Source organism: Giraffa tippelskirchi, chromosome 9 (assembly GCF_054371585.1).
Source record: "Giraffa tippelskirchi isolate mGirTip1 chromosome 9, T2T-mGirTip1v1.2.pri, whole genome shotgun sequence".
In the NCBI taxonomy this organism is placed as follows: domain Eukaryota; kingdom Metazoa; phylum Chordata; class Mammalia; order Artiodactyla; family Giraffidae; genus Giraffa; species Giraffa tippelskirchi.
In genome coordinates, this window is record NC_137283.1 from 6,770,592 (window position 1) to 6,790,240 (window position 19,649).

Below are 19,649 nucleotides of genomic sequence, written 5' to 3' on the forward strand. Positions count from 1 at the left end.
AGATACACCGTCCTATATACAGAGGAGATAATCAAGAAGGGCCTACTGTGTAGCTCAGGGAACTCAACACTCCCATAATAACCTATATGGGAAAAGGATCCAAAAAACCAGACATCTGTACGTGTGCATAAGTGAATCAAGTTGCAGTGGACCTAAAACGAACACAGCATTGTAAATCAACTCTACTTCATCTAAAATAAAAAGTAAGAAAAGCAGAGCCTACCGTACTCCCCTCAGGCCTCAGGGACCCAGGTGGGTGTCACGTCCCTGGGGCCTGAGCAGGCCTGCTTCTGGAGGCTGGACCCTCACGGGACTGACGGAGGATGCGCAAGCAAGTGAGCCCCCAACTTGGACCTGTACTGCCCACTCCCCTCTTGATGGGACCCCAATCTCCAGATCCAGGCAGGCACTTCAAAAGCTACAGGAAGCCTACTTCACCCAAAGACGTGTGGATCCTCCCGGGGTAAGAGCTTTGTAAAGTCACCTGGTCTCCCCTCCTGTCCTGGTGCTGGGTTCCCACCTCCGCCCTCCCCCGAGAGTCCCCACACCTATGGACCACACCACCCTTAGCGGAGCGGTTCTGCAAGGACAGGGACTTCTCCGTGGCGTGAACGCTAACAGGGAAGGAGGAATGACACACGAGCCCTGAGCGTTTCCTCTCTCGCATTCCGCCCTCCCTCCGCCCTCCCGGACAACCCAGGAACATGATCTTCCTAAGGGTCTGGCTGCCCAGGTAACCAGGTCTGTATGTGGGGAAAGTGCTGCCGCCTTGTGGCCGTTTCTTGTAACACCACTTTAAAACCTGCAGCTTATGGGCACTTCCTATTCACAAACCCTGGGAGGCTGGAAGTGACACCCACTCTCAAGAAATGTCCTGTGGTAGATCTTGGAAGAATAATGCAAAACAGTGTTGACTTTCAAGAAGCCAATTTCAACAGGCAAATTTCATTCAGAGTTTGAAAAGGAAAAAAAAGTAGTGGAAAAGATAACCCACTGGCTATTAATGTGCTGTGCTTAGTGGCTCAGTTGTGTCAGCTTCTCTGCGACTCCGTGGACTGTAGCCTGCCAGGCTCCTCTGTCCATGGGCATTCTCCAGGCCAGAATACTGCAGTGGGTTGCCATGCCCTCCTCATGGCTATTAACAGAGAAATGCAAATGAAAACTACAAGGCAGGGGCTTCCCTGGTGGCTCAGTGGTAAAGAATCCGCCTTCCACCGCAGGAGACATGGGTTCAATTCCTGACGTGGAAGGATCCCACGTGCCATGGTACTAAGCCCATGAGCCACAACTACCGTGCCTCAACTACTGAAGCCCGTGCGCCCCAGAGCCCGCGCTCTGCAACAAGAGAAGCCGCTGCAATGCAATGCCCGTGCACCGCAACTAGAAAGCAGCCTCCACTCTCCACAGCTGGAGGAAAGCCCTCGCAGCAACGAAGACCCAGGACAGCCAAAAAAAAGTAAAATTTTTAAAAAAGCTACAAAGATGTATCACCTCACACCAGTCCCAACGGTCATCAGTAAAACATCTAAAAACATCAAAGGTGGAGACAGCGTGGAGCAAAGGGAACCCTCCTATGCTGCTGGCGGGAATGCAAATTGGTAACAGCCACTATGAAGAAATCTGCGAAGGTTCCTTAAAATCTAAAAATAAACCTAGCATATGATCCAGCAATCCCACAACTGCACATATATCCAGAGAAAACTGTAACTCTGAGAGATCCATGCACCCAACCTTCAATGCAGCACTATTTACAGCAGCCAAGACGTGGAAGCAACCTAGACGTCCATTGGCAAAGGAATGGACAAAGAAGCTGTGGTACGTCTATGTACGTGCGCGTGTGCGCACACACACACACACACACACACACACAGGAATATTACTCAGCCATAAGAAAGGAACAAATCTGAGTCAGTTCCAGTGAGTTAGATGAATCTAGAGCCTGTTATACAGAGTGAAGTAAGCTACAAAGAGAAAAACAAATATCATATATTAATGCATACATGACATCTAGAAAGATGATACTGATGAACCTATTTGCAGCAATAGAGATGCCGACAGAGAACAGATTGTGGACATACTGGAGGAAGGAGAGCGTGGGATGAATTGAGAGCATAGCACTGAACCATATGTAACACAGCCAGCCAGTGGGAATTTGCAGTATGACACAGGGCGCTCAGCCCTGTGCTCTGTGACAACCTAGAAGCATAGGACGGGGGAGGGGAGGGAGGCTTTAGTGGGAGGGAATATACATGTAATTATGACTGATCTGTGCTGTTGTACAGCTGAAACCATCACAACATTGCAAAGCAATTTTCCTCCAATTAAAAAGAAACAAACCAAATCTAGACAGAGGATAAGCAAATCATACAGTCAATCTCATTTCATTTACACCAGCAGAGGGCTGCAACGGTCAAGGAATGCCAGTGCTGCCTTTTTTCTAGGGCTTCTGCATGCCTGTACATGCACTTAATTCCTCCATGGTATTTGGGGGGGAAAAAGACTAGAAAACTCAGCCTCCTTGCTCCCATATCAGTTGGGTATTTTAGTTCAGGATGGTTGGATTACTTGGGAGGGAGATGTCATGGAGAAAGGTAGAAATCAGAACCCTAACACCATACCCCAAAATAAACTCAAAATGGATTAAAGACCTAAATGTAAGACCAGAAACCATAAAACTCTTAGAGGAAAACATAGGCAGAACACACTCTGACATAAATCACAGCAGGATCCTCTATGACCCACCTCCCAGAGTAATGCAAATAAAAACAAAAATAAACACATAGGACCTAATTAAACCTAAAAGATTTTGCACAATAAAGGAAACTAAAAGTAAGGTGAAGGGACAGCCTTCAAAATGGGAGAAAATAAAAGCAAATGAAACAACTGATAAAGAATTAATCTACAAAATATACAAGCATATCAAGCAGCTCAACACCAGAAAACCAATCCAATCAAAAAATGGGCAGGTGAATTAAACAGACATTTCTCCAAAAAAGACACATAAGTGGTTAATAAACACATAAGATGCTCAACATCGCTCATTATTACAGAAATGCAAATCAAAACTACAATGAGATATTCTGATATTCTGACCTCATACCAGTCAGAATGGCCATCATCAAAAAAATCTACAAAAAATAAATGCAGGAGAGGGTGTGGAGAAAAGGGAACCTTCTCACACTGTTGGTGAGAGTGCAAAATGATACAACCACTATGGAGAACAGTAGGGAGATTCCTTTATTTTTACTTTTTTGTGGGGGGAGATTCCCTTAAAAACTAGGAATAAAACTACCATACGACCCAGCAATCCCACTGTAGGGCATATACCTTGAGGAAACCAGAACTGAAAAAGACACACACGCACCCCAAAGCTCACTACAGCACTATTTACAGCAGCTGTAAATAAATGGAAGCAACCTAGATGTCCATCGGCAGATGAATGGATAAGGAAGTTGTGGTACTTATATACAATGGAATATTTCACAGCTATAAAAAGGAACGCATTTGAGTCAGTTCTAATGGGGTGGATGAACCTGGAGCCTATTACAGACAGTGAAGTAAGTTGCAAAGAGGAAGACAAATACCGTACATTATCACATATATATGGAATCTAGAAAGATGCTACCAACGATCCTGCATACAAGGTAGCAAAGGAGACACAGATGTGAAGAACAGACTTTTGGACTCAGTGGGGCAAGGAGAGGATGGGATGATTTTGAGAGAATAGCACTGAAACATATCCATTACCATATGTAAAACAGATGCCCCGAGTTTAATGTATAAAGCAGGGCACCCAAAGCTGGTGCTCTACGACAGCCTAGAGGGATAGCGTGGGAAGGGAGGTAGGCGGAGGGGACACGTGTATCTATGGCCCATTCATACCGATGCATGGCAAAAACCATCACAATACTGTAAACTAATTATCCTCCAATTAAATAAGTAAGTTTTTTAAAAAAGTTTTCTGATTGCTTAGGGAAAAGAGAAGTCCAATTCGGGATGTGAGTTACAGGGCATCTGTGCCATTTCAAGGCCACCACAGACTTGCCTCATACTGAGAGTCATTAAAGGTCACGGAAAACAGTTTTCCACTCATCATCAATTAAATCCTAGTTTTTGCAAATGGGAAGCATTAACAGAGGTTCCCGAAGCAAAAACATACCAGAAAGATAACCACTCTCTGCAGGCAACGTTTTATTTCTTGTCATTCTCCCTGTGTTTCTGCAGTCAAGAGAGACATTCTACTCTCCTGGAGCTGCTGCATGTCTGTTTATAGAAATCAGCTTTTTTTTTGTTTGTTTTTAATAATTACATTGAGTGGCCATACCTCAGCTTATCTACCCAATTTCCCATGAAGAGGCCTTTAGGTTGTTTCCAATATTTTGCAATTAGAAACAATGTCACAGAGAGTAGCTGTGTGAATATTGTTTTTGTATCCTCAGATATGTATTCTGGGTAAGTTCCTAGGTTTGGTGGTTACTGAGTTTGTGTAGTTTTGTTAAATAGTGCAAATTTCCCTCACCAGAGGTTGTATTGTTTTGCACTCCCAGAAATAGTGCACACCTGTTTCTCCAACATCTTCCACAAAATGCATTAAGCTTTGAATTTTTTTCATCCAGATAGGGAGAAATAATATTTAGTGTAATTTTAATTTGCATTTCTCCCTGAGAAAAATTGAATGTGTTTACATATGTTCAAGAGCTACTTTTATATTTTACTTGTCTGTTCATCTTTTTTGCCTATTTACATCCTATAGAGATTTTGGTTCCCCCAGCTCTATTTTAAGAATTCTTCAAATATTAGGTGTATCAGCTCTTTCTCTGTGGTATAACTTTTTTCTCTTAAACTTTTTACCTGCCTTTTGCTTCTGTTTATGGTGTTTTTTGCCATCATGCTTTTTTCCCCGATTATTTTTAGATAGTTGAGTATACAATTTTTCTTTAATTGCATGTATACTGAGTTAAAGTTAGAAAGCCTGTCCCCATTCGGATACAAAAGAATTTTAAGTTTTCTTTTAGTACTTGTACGGGTTCATATTTTACATTTAGGTCTGATACATCTGGGAGTTGATTCTTGTGACTGATGTCAGGGATGATCTAATTTTACCTTTACAAACAGCTAGCAGTTGGTCTAATACCATTTTATACATGTGTATGTATAAATACATACATATATATTTATATATGTATATATTTATATATGTAAATATGTGTATGTATATATGTATAGCTATATAAATATATAAAACTGTTTTCTTGTAGAAACAACCACACAAGGCGGTAGGCTTTTCAGAAATGGTCAACTACACTAACACATTTAGAGCAGATAGCTAAAGTGCTTGAATACTCATGGGACGAGTATTTAATGAATTTATGCAAATTAAAATTCCTTCCCTGGTGGCTACTAAAATTTAATTTGTGTAACATTTTACAGTTTAGAGAAGTACCCCACATCCTCAATCTGGTTCACCCCACTATAACTCTAATCCCAAACAGGTTGTCCTCAACACTACACAGAGGATGGGACTAAGGCTACAGAACAGATGACTTACAGAGTCATGCGCTTAGTGAATGGAGTGACCCAGCTCCTCTGCCTCTTGCCATGGTTCTCCACAGAGTCCTCGCACCACAGTTCCTACATTAAGATAGCTGTGGCTCCACAAAGTCCATTAAGAAGAAGGTGGTGGCTAAGACGCTCAAATACCTTGCAAGGCAGGGTTGGATTAAGACTTTACTTGAAGGTTAAAGCTCTCGAAATATTGAGCATCTCCAGCAGCTGAAGAGCAGCAAAATATCTGGGAATATAGCAACAGATGTGGCTATCCAGCAATTCCACTCCCCGGTATGTATCCAAAAAAAACCAAAACCACTCATTTGGAAAGACACCTGCAGCCCAGTTGTTCATAGCAGCATTACTTACAATTGCCAGATGCGGAAGCAACCTCAGAATCCATCAACAGACGGATGGGTAAATAAGATGTGGTACATAAATACAATGCAGTTGGAGGGCATCAAGCTAAGTGAAGTAAGTCAGACAAAGGCAAATACTGTATGATATCACACATATGGAATTTAAAAATTACAATAAACTAGATATAGAGAACAAGCTAGTGGTTACCGCAGTGGGGGAGTGGGAGGTACAAACTAGCGGGTGTAAGAAGGCTCAAGGATGTATTGCACAACATGGGGAATACAGCCAGTATTTGGTAATAACTTAGTGGAAAGTAATCATTAAAACTGTATTAAAAAAAATTTTTAACTAAAAAAAAGTTGTGGTTATTATCTACCATCTGAATAGTACCTCCCATCTGCATAGAATTTGAAAAGTGCACTCATACACAAGAGTGGGAGACCAACCCAGTTAACTATGGTGAAGTTGTAGCATTCAAGACAGAACATACTTTAATAAAAAATGCTTGGAAGAGTCACATCCTACAGGATGAAAACTCAAATTTCTGAACCCAAACCTGGCTTCAAATTCTAAGGCAACGTGGGGCAACATCAAATGACTGATGCGGCTATTGAGTTATAACAGCAGTTCTGAGGGTGGTCAGAGGACCCCCAGAGGTCTTGAGAACTTCCCAAGGATTCTTGGAGGTCAGAACCATTCTCCTCCTCCTCCCAAGAGGTCATTTGCATTTTCACTGTGTGAATATTGGTTTGCACTGCAGGTGGAGTGAAACTAACTCTAACTCTAGCCCAAGGCAAGGCGGTGGAAGCAAACTGAGCTTGTAGTCATTCTCCTCTCACCACTCTGTGGGGAAATACAAAGCAAATTCACTTAAGAATTCCCCTGATGAAGTAGAATTTTATTAAGCTGCACCAGCTAGTACCAGTTCTTCCGCAGTTCTGTGAGGAAATGGAAAGGCACATGAACATTTCTGCTGCTTACTCAAGGGTTTTTGTACTATTGAGTGATAAGCTGATCTAGCCACTGCTTTCACCTACTTGAAAGAATTACTTACAGACCAACTGGTTCTTCAGGCGTATCTGGGAGACATTTTCTCAACAGTGAATGAAGTGATCCTATCAGTACAAGGAATATAAACAGATAGTATCTGTTGCATTGATAGAATCTGAACTTTCCAGAAAAACTTAGAATCATGGAAAATTTGTATCGGCCCTGAGCCTGACAGTTTCCCACCACTTTATAAACTTTTTTAATGAGATTCAATAATAACTAAAAATATGTTATTTGGGGAGGAACCATTTTATAATGGGACATGTTAGAATCTGGAAGAACCCTGGAGTTCAGCAAACTGATACTTTCTAAATCCAATGAGTAACCTTACCAAAGTCACATGGGGTAAAAATCCACTCCAGGTGAAAGTCAGACCAATGGTTCTCTCCACCGTAGTTAGCCTGCAAAATACACTTGTCAAGTCTTAGCATCAAAAGAGAAAATTCACAATTCTCTGGAAAAGCTATTAAAATACTCCTACCTTTTTCCACCTATGTATTTGTGAGGCTGCATTTTCTTCCTGGAATTCAGACAGCATTTCAGATCAGACAGAATACAGCAGATGGGAGAACCCAGTTGTCTTCCATTAAGCCAGACACCAAAGAGTTTATAAAAATGTAAGACAATGGCACCCTTCCACAGACATTTTTTAGTTTCACAGAGTTGTTTTCTGTAAAGTTATGTTAACATAAAATGGATTTACTATTGCTACTTTTAAATGAATGAATATTTTTAAATTTTCAGCTTTTATTTACCATATGGCAAATATAGATAAGTGACCACATTAAAAATAATTCTTTGGGGTTCTTAGTAAGTATAAATATAAAGGAATCCTGGGAATTCCCTGCCGATCTAGTGGTTAGGACTCCACGCTTTCACTGCTGAGAGCCCAGGAATTTTAGAAAAATAAATTTTACCCCAAGACAAGACAGAAAAGAATTGTCACCAACTAATTCTAAAAAGTTTTGGTAAGACAATGGAATCAAGGTACAGCTCTGCCCCAAACCTATGTGTGGTAGTATGTGTGTGGGTGTGTATTACTCTCCCTCCAACTATATATAATCGTATTTTGAGAAACTGGAGGCATCATTATTTTATTGTTTCTTAAAAATATAACTTTTTCCATATATGCTCTATCTGAAAAATATCTTTTAAAATATCCTTGAATTTCATGTACCTCTTCACAATCACTTCGTGTATTTTTTTATTTTATGTATATATTACAGTTCTTCCTATAATTCTCTAAAGTGATCATGATCACAGGATAAATCTTACATATACGGCAAGAATTCCCTATCACTGTCTACAATCCTATTTCAGCATGGGGAACCACTATTTGATAAAGACATTAATAAAGGTGCTACATGAAGGAGGAAGTCCCATATTCTGGCATTTTGCCAATTTAAGAAGCAAGTACGTTCTGTAAAGCAAAAGCCCACATAAAAACTGTAAAGGATATTACCATTTGGGCTACTGTTAAGTTCCATAGTGGGTCTTACAAATTGATACCTGATAGCTTTAAAGAAGCAAAAATAACAAGTTCTACATCAATCTTGGGCTTCCCTAGTGGCTCGGTGTTAAAGAATCTGTGCCTGCCAACTCAGGAGACGTGGGTTCAATCCTTGAGTTGGGAAGATCCTTTGGAAAAGGAAGTGGCAACCCATTTCAGTGTCCTTACCTGGGAAACCCCAGGGACAGAGGAGCCTGACGGGCTGTTACAGTCCACGGGGTTGCACGAGTTGGACTCACTTTAGTGACTAACCACCACCGCCAATCACACATAAACTCTATACAATGAATACAAAGAGGGAATACTTCAAAATTTGATTCATGATATCAAACATAAACTTGATATCAAATACTGACAAGTCCATGAAAAGTATAGGCCAATTTTTCTCAGAAGCATGATGTAAAATCCTAACAAAATATGAGCAAACCAAATTCAGTTTTATCAAGATCAAGTTAAATCTATTTCAGGGATACAAAGTTGGCTTAATATTTCTAAGAGACAATGTAACTGATAATCATTAACAGAAAAGTTATCTCAATATATAAAACAATTTTTATAAAATTTAACACCTGTCTATGATAAAACTTTATTATAAACTAACTAGGAAAGAAGAGAACTTTCTGATAAAGGATCTACAAAAAGCATGCAACAAATAAACTCAACAGTGAAATATTTAAAGCTTTCACTCAGGAAACAAGATAAAGATACTTCCACTCATTGGTTCCAGAGAATCCTACATTGCAGCGTAGGTGTCACAAAGCAAGACATTAGAAAAGAAGAAATAAAACTCGTTATTTACAGATGATATAATTGTACTAGAAAAGCATAAAGTACAGATGGTGCACCTTTCCATAACCCAGTTTGTAGAGCAGAGGACTGTAGACCAGATGCGTATATAATAAAGTGCAGATGAACTATTACATTAATAAATGGACTTTAGTAAGGTTGCTGAATAAGATCAATATGAAAAAAAAAAGTGTATTTCTACATACGAGCAACAAAGTTAACATTTTAAAAGGATGCCATCTAAAATACCATCAAAAAGAGAATTCTCTGGCAGTCCAGTGGTTAGAACCCCTGGCTTTCACTGATGAGAACCCAGGAGTCGGAACTGAGATCCCACAAGCCGCACAACGCAGTCAAAATAAATAAATAAAATAGCATAAAAAAATTAGCTGGAAAAATATCTACCAAAAGAAGATACAACCTGAAATACAAATCACTTGAAACTGCAAACACTACGAGGAGAGACTGAAGACCTACATCAACACAAAGATTTTCCTCTGCGTAGTTTTGGAGGATATAAAAATTATAATTATCCCCAAAAAGATCTATAAATTCAATGCAATCTCAATCAAAACGCCACTTTTTTGGTGTGGCGATGGACCAGCTGACTCTGAAGTTTATGTGGAAATGTGAAACGTCAAGAATAGCTACAATAAGTTTATGGAAATACATTAGAGGAGGGCTGAGGCTGCCAGATACAGGCTTCTTTTTTTAACTACAGAAACTGAGAAGGCAGTACTGGTATAGGATAGACAAGCCAGCATCATGGCTAAGAGAGAGGGCCAGAAACAGATGCATGCACCAACAGACAGTCGAATTATGACCAAGGACACACTGCAGTTCAGAAGGACAATACCCCCCGCCCCAGCTAAGGGAAGAAAAGCTATGACCAACCTAGACAGCATATTAAAAAGCAGAGACATTACTTTGCCAACAAATGTCCATCTAGTCAAAGCTATGGTTTTTCCAGTAGTCATGTATGGATGTGAGAGTTGGACTATAAAGAAAGCTGAGCACTGAAGAATTGATGTTTTTGAACTGTGGTGTTGCAGAAAACGCTTCCGAGTTCCCTGGACTGCAAGGAGATCCAACCAGTCCATCCTAAAGGAGATCAGTACTGAATATTCATTGGAAGGACTGATGCTGAAGCTGAAACTCCAATCCTTTGGCCACCTGATGCAAAGAACTGACTCACTGGAAAAGACCCTGATGCCAGGCAAGACTGAAGGCGGGAGGAGAAGGGAACAACAGAGGAGGAAATGGTTGGATGGCATCATCGACTCGATGGACATGAGTTTGAGCAAGCTCCGGGAGTTGGTGATAGACAGGGAAGCCTGGCGTGCTGCAGCCCATGGGGTCACAGAGTCAGACACAACTGAGCGACTCAACTGAAATGAATGATAATGAATTAACTGAACACATTAAAAAAAAAACCCTTATCCCCTACTTCACACCACGCACAGAAATCAATCCCAGGTGAACTGATGAATTGTAGAAAAGTAAAACAATAAAGCTTCTGTGGAAAAAAAAACTTAAAGACTATCTTTACAACCTTTAAAAGTGAGGTCGCTCAGTCGTGTCCGACTCTTTGCGACCCCATGGACCGTAACCTATCAGGCTCCTCTGTCCATGGGATTTTCCAGGCAAGAGTACTGGAGTGGGTTGCCATTTCCTTCTCCAGGGTATCTTCCCAACCCAGGGATCGAACCCAGGTCTCCTGCATTGCAGGCAGATGCTTTACTGCCTGAGCAACCTTTGAGGACAAGCAAAAATGTCTTCGGAACAGGTAAAAAAAAAAAAAAAAAAAAGCAAAAGGGCCAAACCCCAGAACAAGAGAAGATATTTGCAATGCATATCTGACAAAGACTAGTATTCTGAATATGTGAAGAATGAGTCAGAAAGAAGTCGACTATTCCCCTATTTTTCTGAGGAGGGGGGAAAAAAAAGATTCTTAAGATTCTCAAACAAGTACTTTACAAATGAGGATAACCAAATGGCCAATAAACATGAAATGTGCTTAATGTCATTAGTTATCAAGGAAATAAAATTAAAACCACAATGAGATCCTACTGTATAAACAAAAATCCTGCCAGAATGATAAAGATAATAGCAAGTGTATACAAAGATGTAGAGCAACTGGAACTCTTGTATATTGCTGGAAGCAAATTCCTTTTAGAAAACTGATACATAATTCACGTATCATAATTCACCCTTCTGAAGTGACAAGTCTTTAGTATATTCACAAGACTGAGGACTATATCATTTCAGAACTACTTTCATAACCCTCAAAAGAAACCCTATACCTATTAGCAGTCAATCCTCATTGCCCTCTCCTCTTGAAACCACTAATGTGTCTCAGAGAACTGGTCTATTCTGGACATTTCATATAAATGGAATCATACACTGACTTTTTGTGACTGGCTTCTTTCACTTGACATGTTTCCAAAGTTCATCCATGTTGTAGTAGATATCAATACTTCATTCCTTTTGTTTGTTTGTTTGGCCATACCACTTGACTTGTAGGATCCTAGGTCCTGGACCAGGAATTGAGCCTGGGCCCTAGGCAGTGAAAGCACAGGGTCCTAACCACTGGACCGCCAATTCCCCATTCCTTTTTATAGTTGAAAAATATTCCATCGTATGGACTGCTTATCCATTTGTCCACTGATGGCTGTTTGGGTTATTTTCACCTTTTAGCTATTATTACTAGCTGTAATAGCTGTACTGTTATACATAATGCTGCTATAAACGTCTGTATACAAATGTTTCTAGGAGGACATACATTCTCATTTCTGTTGGGTATATATCCAGGAGTGGAAGTGCTAGGTCTTATGGTAACTATATGCTTAACCTTTTGAAGAACCACCACACTGCTGTCCAAAGTGGCTGTGCCACTTTACATTCCCAACAACAACATACAGGGTGTTCTAATTTCTTCACATATTTGCCAATACTTATTTTTTTTATTTTTGGCTGTGAGGTGGGATCTCATTGTGGCTTTGTTTTGCATTTCCCCAGTTATCAATACTAATGACATCAAGCATCTTTTTATGTGCTTGTCATTTATGTATCTTCTCTGAAGAAGTATACTCAAGTATTTTGTCCATTTTAACACTAGGTTGATTTCCTACGAAGTTTTAAAGAGTTTTCCTATATTCTGAATACTAAACCCTTACCAGATATATAATTTGCAAACATTTTCTCCCAGAAATGTGACCTCTTATAACTTGGGAAAAACTGTTTGGCTAAACATTTAATATCTGCTAATGCTGAAAATACACACAGCTTATGAATCCAGCAATCCAGGTCGACATATACACCCAACAGAAAGGAGAACACATTTTCCACAAGACACACTGAAGACTGTTCATGATAGCATAAGTCGTAACAGCAAGAAGAAAACCGAATAACCACCCAGATGCCCGGCAGGAAGCTGAATACCAGTCCCCCAAGGATGCCCCTGCTCCACAGGTGCACTGAGCATTCTGAGACGGGGAGGTCAGACTTCCATCCTAACAAGTAAAAATGCTGAACACACTGAGAAAAATAACAAGTCTTCTTGGATCTGTCAGAGAAGTGAGGTCATAGGGCCAACTGCAGTCCCCCACATTGGAGAGACAGGTGGGTGGACACAGAGAATCACAACTTACTGAAGCAGAAACTTCCAGGCAGAAACCTCTAAGGGGGACAACCCTGGGGTGAGAGGGCCTGAACTGTACCTAACAGATTGCTAGAGCTCAGCACGGACAAGTCTGTGAATGAAACACTATGGGGACCGTGAGGGGATCCCCACAGTTTGCGAGTTTTACCTCCAGGAGCTCCACTAGAGTCTCAGAGGGAAATTCAGAGAAAAATCCCCTGGTGCTTCTGGCAGGGGAAGGAAGAAAGTAACCATTTTGAAATAAGTCAGAGTCTTCTGTTCTGAACAAGGCCTGCCCTCAGCAGAAATTATTTGATCAGAGACTGAACATACTGGTAGGGAAATCTCCAACTCCACCTCCCCCTGAGAAGCACTCGTGGAGTTCAGAGACCAGGGACACGGGCTGACTGAGAACTGATCGCCGGACTAGAGAATGCTTTCCTCCCCAACCCCTCACCATCTCAGCACCAAAAGGTCTCCTCACTGGAGTTCCTTTTACCCAGTACATCATGTTCAGCTATCAACAGAAAATTACAAGGCAGAGTAAAAGACCCCCCAAAAAAACAACCACACCACAGTTTGAAGAGACACAGCAAGCATCAGAATCACATTCAGACTCGGCAGAAATATTAGAACTATTAGACCAAGAATTTAAAACAACTGTGATTAATACGTTAAGGGCTTTAACAGTAAAAGTAGACGACACACCAAAACAAATGGGTAATATAAGTAGAGAGATGGGAATTCTAAGAAATAACCTTTTTAAAAAACAGAGATAAAACTAGCAGAAACAATGAATGCTTTCCATGGGCTCATCAGTTGACTGGACTCGGTTTGAGGAAGAATCTCTGAGCTGGACGACAGGTTAACAGAAACTTTGAAAACTAAAAAGCAAAGATAAAAAAAGACTGGGGGGAGATGGGAAAAAAAGGGGAAACAGAATACCCCAGAACTATGGGACAACTACAAAAGATGTAATATATACATAAGAATGCTAAGACAGAAAAGCATGGAAAAAACATTTGAAGCAACAGTGACTGAGAATTTCCCCCAAGTTAATATTATTGAGAATTTCCCCCCAATTAATGTCAGATACTAAACCACAGACCCAGGAAGTTCAGAGAATACTAAAGATAACCACCTCTCCACCCCCACCCCAGGCACCTAGGTATTATCATATTCAAGCTGCATAAAATCAAAGATGTTTAAAACCTTAAAAGAAGTCAGAGGGTAACCACCACCTATGGAGGGCCCAAGGCAGGAACATTCAGTTCCTCTTGAGAGACCACGCCGGCAAGGAGAGTGAAGTGCTGAGGGAGCTTACAGCGGCTGACTCACCTGGGCCAAATTTAATCCCATGGGTCCTCATATGCAGAAGCTGCATGGTCAGAGCAAGCAGCCACGTGCTGGAAGCAGAGACTAGAAGACGCAACGCTGTTGCCTTTGAAGATGGACAGGGGGCCAGGAAGCAAGGAATTCAGGCAGCCTCCAGAAGCTGGAAAGGAAGGAAACAGGTGCTCCCTGGAGCCTCCAAAAGAAACCAGCCCTGCTGAGACTTTAACCTAGCACAGCTGATCTGGGCTTCTGACCTCCTGAATGGCGTGAGAACACATTTGTATTAAACCACTCAATTCTGTCAATGTGTTACAGCAGCCATAGGAAACTAATGGCATGACAACACATTTGTATTAAACCACTAAACTCTGTCAATGTGTTACAGCAGCCATAGGAAACTGACATACCCCTGTCAACAGCACACTAGAGAAACTACAGTGTTTTTGCACAAGAAATAGTGTGATGCAATGAGAATTAGTACTATTGCTATAGGCAGCAAAATGGAGGAACCCCAGAAAACCGCAAGAAGCCTGACATAAAGAAATATAAACATTAAGATTCCATCTATATACAGCTTAAATATAAGTAAAACTTAATCTACAGCTCTGGAGGAAAGGGCAGGAGCTCCTTGGTGGGTGGGGGGACTGACGGGGCACACAGGAAATACCAGTAACGTTGTCTTTCTTGATGCTGGTGCTGGTCATATGTGGTCACTGTGGTATTTCAAACCATACACCTGTAAGCTGTCTACTTTTCTGTACTGTATACTTCAATTAAAAACAGCTAAAAAAAAAAAAACTAAGTAGTTTAAAAACAAATTTCCTTGCAAAACTTGGGACCAAAATAGGTTTAGTCTAACCACAGTAAACAAAAGATCTTCAATTAGTTAAAACTGAACTTCATATAAAGTGAACAGTTATAATTAATTCAGGTAACAAAGCAATTCTGAGGGTTTTCTAGTATATCTCCAATGTACACAGAAAAAAAAAACATGAGTTGGTCTAGACATGCAAAAACAGCAGACACACCACAGTGTACCATGAAGCACACTCTGCAATTCTCTTCATTGGTTTCACTTACTTCAAGTACAACTAGTTTAGAAAAACTGATCTTTACACCAGAATTGCAGAATCGTTAACATTTTATCAATGGCATTTTTCCCCTCATATTTCATCAAACAAAATGTTTTTGCAAATTAATTTTTCCATGGCCACAAACATCCTAAGTTTTTCCCACACTGAAACAAATTATAACCCTCTCATTTATTTTAGTATTTACATTCAACCATCAGGAGCCAAATACTACTATAAAATTAAACAGATTTTAAAGTTATAATGAAAGAATTACATTTGAAAGTAGAGGTATTGTCCTCAAATATTTTGTGGAAAAAAAAAATCTTTGGAATATATATTATAAAGTTATAACAAAGGCCAATGTAAATAGTAGTAACCGTTTTCCCTCAATTATCTGAAATTAAGCAATAGGTCAAATTATGTATGTTCTTTAGTTGAACATCAGTACGAAAATCAAACTGTTCTTACAAATGTTTCAAAACAAGCAGTGAAAACTGAATATCAAAAAGGTGAAACTACTACCAGGTGATCTGACCTGTAAGGACCTGTAAGAGTAGCTATGTGAATTTGCCAAACTTTTAAAACGGTTTCTGCCCATTAAATAATGATAAAAAAAGGCTTTATTTTTTTCTACTAGGAATGCTGACATTAGATTTGATAGTTCAAGACATGCTGATAGGGAAGATGTACTGATTAAGGTAAATTCCTAATTTAAGGAGACTTACAGGGTAATAATTTCATGTACTTACTTGTCTCTTAGAAGAGTAGAAAGCTTAATAATCCGATGAAGTTAAATACTTTAAAACACTGACAAATCTTATTCATTATATGATAAATGTAGATTTACATATAAGAGAATGCAACAAGTTATTTGAACCTGAATGCAGAGAATAAATACTTTATTAACTGATTACAGTTGAAAGTCACAAACAAAAAAGGGGTATATTAAGGCAGAGTCATATATATATATATATATAGGTAAATATATATATATATAGACAAATCCAAAGACTGTTACCTCTTTACATTTTAACAACCTCTGCATTTTTCTTTTACACATTTAGGCAGTGTGCTTTCTTTTTCTTCTCAAAGAAACAAATCTTGACCAATGTTTCTAAATCATATTTTGACAACTTATAGGACCACTGATTAAGACAATGACTAGTGTATCCAATGCTATCCGATAGTCTTCTCAGCATATTCCATGTGTGGTGGTATAGTTATGGTGGTGTTGGAAAAATGTGACAACTGATCATCTCTTTTCCAGCAAAACTAATACATAATTTTTTAAAAGATTTCTTAACAGTCTTAACTAAAATAAGCTTGGACTTCCAAGTCAGTCAAATGCCCAAAGCGTATTGTTTTTCTGCCCTTCCCAAACCCTCCTAGATGTTTTAAGTAGCCTTTAGAATATGATCACATGGCTGTATTTCAGATCTATACATTTGAGTTTTTCAAAATCCAAAATTACTTTCTTATGCAAAGTGGCGATGCAAATAGCAATCCTACATGGTGTAGAATAATTTTTTCTGTATAGTTCCCTTTTATTAAAAAATGGGCAACCACACACACAATAAAAGGACATCAATTTAGTCCATCTGAAAAAGCACTCCAGCTCCCTAATTCCACTTTTGAAGGAGAAGGCAGAGGCAAGTTTACATTATCCCAGAAAACTGAATAAATGGCTTTATTTGGTATCTTCAAGAAGCTTCTCCTTCTGCAGGAGATGCAGGTGTTGTAGCGGAAATTGTAACTGGTTTTCGTGCAATTCTGTCCAGTTCTGCGTGAACGTCTGACAGGACAGGCTTCTGGCCTGTGTTGAAGGAAAAGAGACCAAGATTCAGACAGAAGGCAAGACAGCTTCACACCAATGATCTTCATTTAGCAACGGCCAATGGTTTCACTAACTGTATCTAACACACATATAAGAAAACATATATATAAACATATCTTTATCTGAAACACATATATATCTAAAACTATCTAAAGCGCACACACACACACACACACACACATATATATATATATATATATATATATATATAAACATCCTAATTTGAAAACAAATTCCCTCATTTTCACTTTTTTTTAAATTTTTTATTTTGGGGGGTCACATGGCATGTGGGATCTTAGTTCCCCGACCAGGGATCAAACTCATAACCACTGCAGCGGAAGCAGAGTCTAAACCACTGGACTGCCAGGGAAGTCCTTCGAGTCCCTCATGTTAAATTGCAGGGTCTGTTACCAAACAGAAGGAAAACTAGCACCTACCATTTCATCTCATAAAGGTTTTTTGTTTGTTTGTATTTTTAAATAAGAAGGCACAGAACATAGAAAATAGTCAGAAAACAGCTAGAAAATAGCCAACAAAATTTTGTAATCTGGAAAGATGAGTGAGTAGTAATTAAGTCAGCAGTCCTGAGACAGGTAATCTTTTCTACACTGAGGGTGACAGAAGCCAGAAAGTAATTCAATTTGTACTCAGAAATCTGTAAGATTAAAAACGGTAGCAGCTGGTACTTGAGAAAAGGGTGGCAGGAAGGTGTGATTAAAAAAGGAGAATAGGTTGAAGTCTGAAGAGCACTTACACACACAGCAAAAGGAAAAAACACTTCATCAAAATTTAAAAATTCTATGCTTCACAGGACACTCAACAAAGTGAAGGGACAACCAACACAAGAATAGTTACAAATTCTACGTGTGTTATACAGGGGAGACAATACTTGCAAATTCTACATCTGAAAAATGTCCAGTAAACAGAATATATAAAAAACACTTAGAACTCAATAATAAAAACAACCCCATTTTAAATGGGCGAAGAATCTGAATAAACATTTCACCAAAGAATAGATAAAAATGGTTGTTAAACATGTGAAAAGATTTTCAGAATCATTAGCTATCAGGGAAATTGAAATCAAAACCACAATGAGATCAACTTCACAAAATGATGGACAAGTTGTGACCATTTTGTAATGTATAAACATATCACAGCAGGGACCCCCCTGGCAGCCCAGTGGCTAGGACTCTGAGCGCCCACTACATAGGGCGCGGGTCCGATCCCCAGCTAGGGAGCTAAGATCCTACATGCTGTGCAGTGGGGCCAAAGCAAAAACATCAAGCCACTAGGTTGTGTACTTGAAATACAGTATTGTTCATCAATTATATTTCACTTTAAAACACAGACACACATGCAAAAATACTCTAATGAAGAGACATTCTGGACTGGGTTAAGCAAAGCCTGAAGAAAAAAACAACAAAAACCCACAAAGATGAACAATAACACCTGTTGGAAAGGATGTGGAGAAACTGAGGTCCTCATCAACTGCTGGTGGGAATGTGAAGTGGTGCAGCATTTTGGAAACTTTAAACACAGAGGTGCTACATGACCCACCCATCCCACTCCTAGATACATACCCAAGAGAAATTAAAACATGTGCGTGTCAACTGATGAATGGATAAATAAAAGATGTATGCAGACCCACACAATGGGATTTTTTTCAACAGCAAAAAAATATTGATACATATGCTACAACATGGATGAAACTCAAAAACATTACTTTAAATAGGCATATACTGTATGACTCCCATTTATATGAAATCTCCAGATAGGCAAACACAAAGAGAAAGAAAGCAAATCACTGCCTAGGAAGACTGCAGGGGAGGGAAGGGTAACTGCTAATAGGTTGGATTTTTAATTTTTTAGAAAAATTTTTATAATGTTGTGTTGGTTTCTGAGGTACAACAACTCAAATCATCCATAATTATACACGGAGCCCCTCCCTCCCTGACCTCCCTCTCTCCCTCCTCCCACCCCTCCAGCTCATCACAGAGTCCCAGGCTGGGCTCCCTGTGCCACACAGCAGCGTCTCCCCCGCTATCCACCTCGGCTGGTAGCGTATACACTGAGGCTACCTCCTCCACTTGTCCCCCTCTCTCCCTCCCCAACTGCGTACACAAGTCCACGCTCTACATCTGCATCTCCACTCCTTCCCTGCAAGCAGGTTCATCAGGATCCCTTTATTCTAGATTCCATATATATGCGCTAACATAGTGTATTGGTTCTTTCTGACTTACTGCACTCTGTATTATTAGGCTCTAGGTTCAACCATCTCACTAGAACGGTCTCAAATTCCTTCTTTTTGATGTGGATGTTTTTAAGGAGAAGAAAATGTTCTAAAATTAGATTATGGTAATGTTTTGAGTGGTTTCCCTGGTGGCTCAGCAGTGAAGAAGAATCCGCCTGCCAATGCAGGGGGAATGGGTTCAATCCCTGGGTTGGGAAGATCCCCTGGAGAAGGGAATGGCAGCCCACTCTAGTATTCTTGCCTGGAGAGACCCATGGACAGAG

The 19,649-nt window shown here is 39.9% G+C and overlaps 1 protein-coding gene and 1 long non-coding RNA gene across 7 annotated transcripts in view; both read right to left on the reverse strand.

Annotated features, from left to right (window-relative positions):
* Positions 1-10,934, reverse strand: part of LOC145520546 (uncharacterized) — a 15,293-nt gene extending 4,359 nt beyond the window's left edge. The window contains exons 1-3 of the long non-coding RNA XR_014064572.1: positions 8,636-10,934; positions 7,439-7,627; positions 7,289-7,358 (exon numbers count right to left, since the gene is read on the reverse strand). This is a non-coding gene — a long non-coding RNA (uncharacterized LOC145520546). The remainder of the gene's footprint in view (positions 1-7,288; positions 7,359-7,438; positions 7,628-8,635) is intronic.
* Positions 10,935-16,345: 5,411 nt separating this feature from the next.
* The window catches only part of DYNC1LI1 (dynein cytoplasmic 1 light intermediate chain 1), a 50,358-nt gene continuing 47,054 nt past the window's right edge, over positions 16,346-19,649 (reverse strand). For all 6 annotated transcript variants that reach the window (XR_014064570.1, XM_081527091.1, XM_081527090.1 and 3 more), the window contains one exon: positions 16,346-17,114. Coding sequence is in view for 5 of the 6 variants with exons in the window: in XM_081527091.1 (XP_081383217.1) it covers positions 17,002-17,114 (113 nt within the window). In the remaining variant the exon portion in view is untranslated. The remainder of the gene's footprint in view (positions 17,115-19,649) is intronic.